This window comes from Cydia pomonella, chromosome 16, assembly GCF_033807575.1.
Source record: "Cydia pomonella isolate Wapato2018A chromosome 16, ilCydPomo1, whole genome shotgun sequence".
Classification (NCBI taxonomy): domain Eukaryota; kingdom Metazoa; phylum Arthropoda; class Insecta; order Lepidoptera; family Tortricidae; genus Cydia; species Cydia pomonella.
The window spans coordinates 5,166,941-5,170,701 of record NC_084718.1 but is presented as its reverse complement, the minus strand read 5'-3'; the positions used below and the strand labels follow the sequence as shown (position 1 = coordinate 5,170,701).

General features: G+C 35.4%; 1 protein-coding gene across 1 annotated transcript; it reads left to right on the top strand.

Moving 5' to 3' along the window:
- The first annotated feature begins 576 nt into the window (after positions 1-576).
- On the top strand, positions 577-2,942 carry LOC133526156 (uncharacterized). Its single transcript, XM_061862641.1, has 4 exons — positions 577-684; positions 1,155-1,401; positions 2,238-2,426; positions 2,827-2,942. The coding sequence occupies exons 1-4, from the start codon at positions 658-660 to the stop codon at positions 2,931-2,933; spliced, it is 570 nt and encodes a 189-aa protein (XP_061718625.1). The 5' UTR covers positions 577-657; the 3' UTR covers positions 2,934-2,942.
- The last annotated feature ends 819 nt before the right edge of the window (positions 2,943-3,761 follow it).

Below are 3,761 nucleotides of genomic sequence, written 5' to 3'. Positions count from 1 at the left end.
AAGATGGCAGACCCTCCAACGCGCACGGTCCCTATAGATTTTGACGATCTTCGACAGGAGATAGTTACTATCTTGAAATTATTTAAAAATACTAGTACGCACGGTCCCTGTGCGCGTTGGAGGGTCTGCCATCTTGTGGTCTGAATCGGAACCATAAACATGTACATTTACACGTCACGTGTTTTCTTGTGTATAGTAGGTTCTGCCATATTGTGGGCTACATCGTAACAAAAAACATCACATTTACGCCTCGCGCCAAAAATCTGACGGCTCCTGTGCTGCCTCCTACAGTTCATGCACGCTCCCTATCCTGTAATTATTTGATGTTTTATTGATTATGTTTTTGTATATATGTTTTGACGATCATAATATGATTTTTTGTAGAGTGACATGCCTGCAGTTTATAATGTAATCTGTATTATGAAATTAATAAATCTAAATCGTAATATATTGACTTTATTTAAAGGAAGACTTCAAATGTCGATAATCGGAACTCATGCTGAACTAATTTCGAGTCGAAAGGCAAACCTGATTTTAATTAAGAAATTTAATTGATTCGATTGAATTGAGATTGTTAATGCGTTTTAAATTCATGAAATAAGGCTGCATGTGGTTCATTTGTTAAGTTAATCGGGCTCTGGTTGGAGTTTGATAAACATGCATTTCGAAATTTTTTATATTTTGGTAAGGAAGAGGACAATATTGTTGATTCACTTTATTTTACTGTGTTTTTATAAGGCATTTTTATTCAGCAAAAAAAAAATGTATAGTCACATCTTTGGAAATGCCTTAGGCAATATAACATATGCTAGTTATGATTTAGCAAACAAGTTTTCTGTGGGAGTTAATGAATTGAAAATAAATACCTTTTGTAACAATCATCTGCGTCAGTTTTGGCAAAAAGGCATCTGCGCAAAAATGTTTAGATTTATTTTAGGTGGGTTAAAAATGAACCGAAAACTAGGCAACACCTGCATTCAACAGAAATGCAGCGTCATGCTGAAAAGTGTCCATTTCCAGGCACTTTCTACTTCTTCTATTTTTGTTATTTGTATAATTTTCTCTTGCGTTTGCATTTAATTTATTTATTTTTTCAGTTTATAAATGTGCTACCAATCGCCATGCCAAACTTTAATGTAGTTAACTTATTTCAGCTGCTAGTTGTGGTCGTCTCATTCGACTTTGTAAGAAGTGACGAAAACTATGACGCTGCTATCGATGATAACGCTGATGAAGGAGTCGATGACGATGAAGGGGTCGCAGATGACGCTGGCGAAGATTTAGGTGCTGCAAATGGTGATGATGCGGTGGCAGATGACGACGCAGTAAATGATGATGCAATGACAAATGACCCAGTAAATGCAGATATTATTGAAGCTGAAGATGTAAATCTTGATTCAGGTAATGACTCTGCTGATGGATGAATGACGATGGTAATGAAAAGGTGGTCAGAAAAAAAAACTGACTTGAAGCCTGCTGATTTCTAAACCTAATTACCTACGGGCTAATTTAAGTTCATGTTTTTAACAAAATATCTATTAGTGTTATATTAAACACAAGAAACAAACATTTTACTCCCGATTTCTGGGTTGGTCCCATAGTTAATGTATGTAGCTCAATTTAGCGAGTGGAAAAAGCCCTGCATTTAAAGCATAATGGCGGGAGATATACTGTATAATTGTAAGAACATTTTCAATAACAATTTCATGTCAATAAGCTGGCAATGATTATACTCGTATAGGTACCTACATGACAAAGAATGATTTATTGGCACAATGAAACTTTAGATCAGATTTTTGGGTTTTCTATCTTTCAAGGAGTTTTGAGAAAAAAATATCTCAAAATTCATGGTAAGTAGGTATATACTCGTACAATAAGTAATTTTTCCGTATTAGAACATGATGACGTAATGGACAAGGCAACTTGAGATAGTATTTTTTTCAAGTAAGCGATTAAAAAAGTGAGTGATTTTGATTTTGTCGAACATTTCGATTTAGATAAGCTTTTATCGCTGAGTTTACTTTTCTTTCCACAGGCGACTAATACTCATCGAGTCATTTCTAAAAATCCGAAATACAATAAGATTACGTTGTTGAGTTCCAATGGCCACCTCCTATCTACATCATCCTATCTACACAAGGGTACAGGTGAAACTAAATAAAAGCTTGTAAAAATGGGAGGACCTCTTTAATCCCATAAAGTGGCACAAATTACTTAATTAAATTGCGTGCTTCCAGGTTCAGTATTGGGCGAATTAGGAGCGCAGACATGTGTAGGTGGAACATATATCCAGGTCGACTGCAACATTTGCTTTTGCTACAAATCAAATATACAAGGCTGTACCACAGCTCTTTGCAGTGTACCAGAAAGTAAGGAGAGATTGTCAAGCAATCCGGCTAAAAGGCTAACATTCAAGAAGTTACGCGGTACGTATCGTTATAAGTACCTCTAGTGTAAATTTATTCGATAGCGAAACGTTAAGTCTCATTTTGTATGGGATTTTGAGTTTCAAAAACGTCCCGCTTGCGCGCTGTTTCTAAATCCCATACAAAATGAGACTTAACGTAAACGCGTACGTCACACATGATGCGAAGGTACTCCCTATTGTTTGTCATGTAGAAGTAGTTACATGATTCCATGACTCTTGTTTAAGGCGGCCTATTGTGACGGATAAATAACTACAAAACCCTACACCTGACCCCATAAAATACTGTTTTTATATTTTATCATGTTCACTTAGACAAATAAGTATAGTAAAATGATAATAGCTACCATTATTTAACTAAGTATTTAAATTAGTTTATTAAGCTGTACTGCATTTTACAGACCATGCAACTGGTTGCGTTCCTGGAGAGACGATAAAACACGAAAATTGTGAGTGCAGGTGCACCATACCTAGCGTCCTGACGTGCCCTAAAAACTGCCTTCGATAGAACTTGAGGATTATACAACGTGTATTTCTGATACGACAGCAAAATTATAGGGTATTTAGTTTAGGCTTTAATGAACACGACTTCATAATATTTATAAAACATATTTGACTCTCATTTTTTCTTGTAAAAAACGTTTTAACATAAAATGTTGCATTTACTGACGCGACGTTACATCTGTCACAAGCATACCCCGGACAGACGGGGGCAATTTACGATTTGACAAATTATTGTGCAGAAGAAAATGAAAATTAAATAAATAATAATGCAAAAATATATGCTTGATTTACAACTTTTATTTGCCTTTGCACTATTAAAAAACCTAATTTGTCCCCTTCTGTGTCATAAGTGATTACAATGTATCAAATACATTGCCACTCGAAAAGAGAATCAGGGCTACAACCGCGGGCATTTTTCTCTGTCACTCTAATTACGCCTTAGTGAGAGTAAAAGAGAAAGATCCCCGCAATTTGCGAATTTCGGTGCTCGCGGTAGGCCCCCAGAATCTAATTACGTATCAGAACTTAACAGTTAATCAAAATCTTCTTTTAGAATCGTTTCATGACACTTAAACCTACGCCTCTTTTAAGTTTGCAGATACGTCAAAAATACATATTGTAAACTCAAGGTCAAACTGTCAATACACATTTTCTATTTACGGACCTCGTAAATTATAACAGAATAAAATATCCGAATTATCAACATCACCTTACGAGTTTGTTTTTTGAAATATCTTCCAACTTTTTTTCAAGTTTTGTTACATGACCCTCATTATTTCCTTCACTTCAAAAATATCCAAATCTTTGTCAACGTATTTTGGGTCAACCTGTA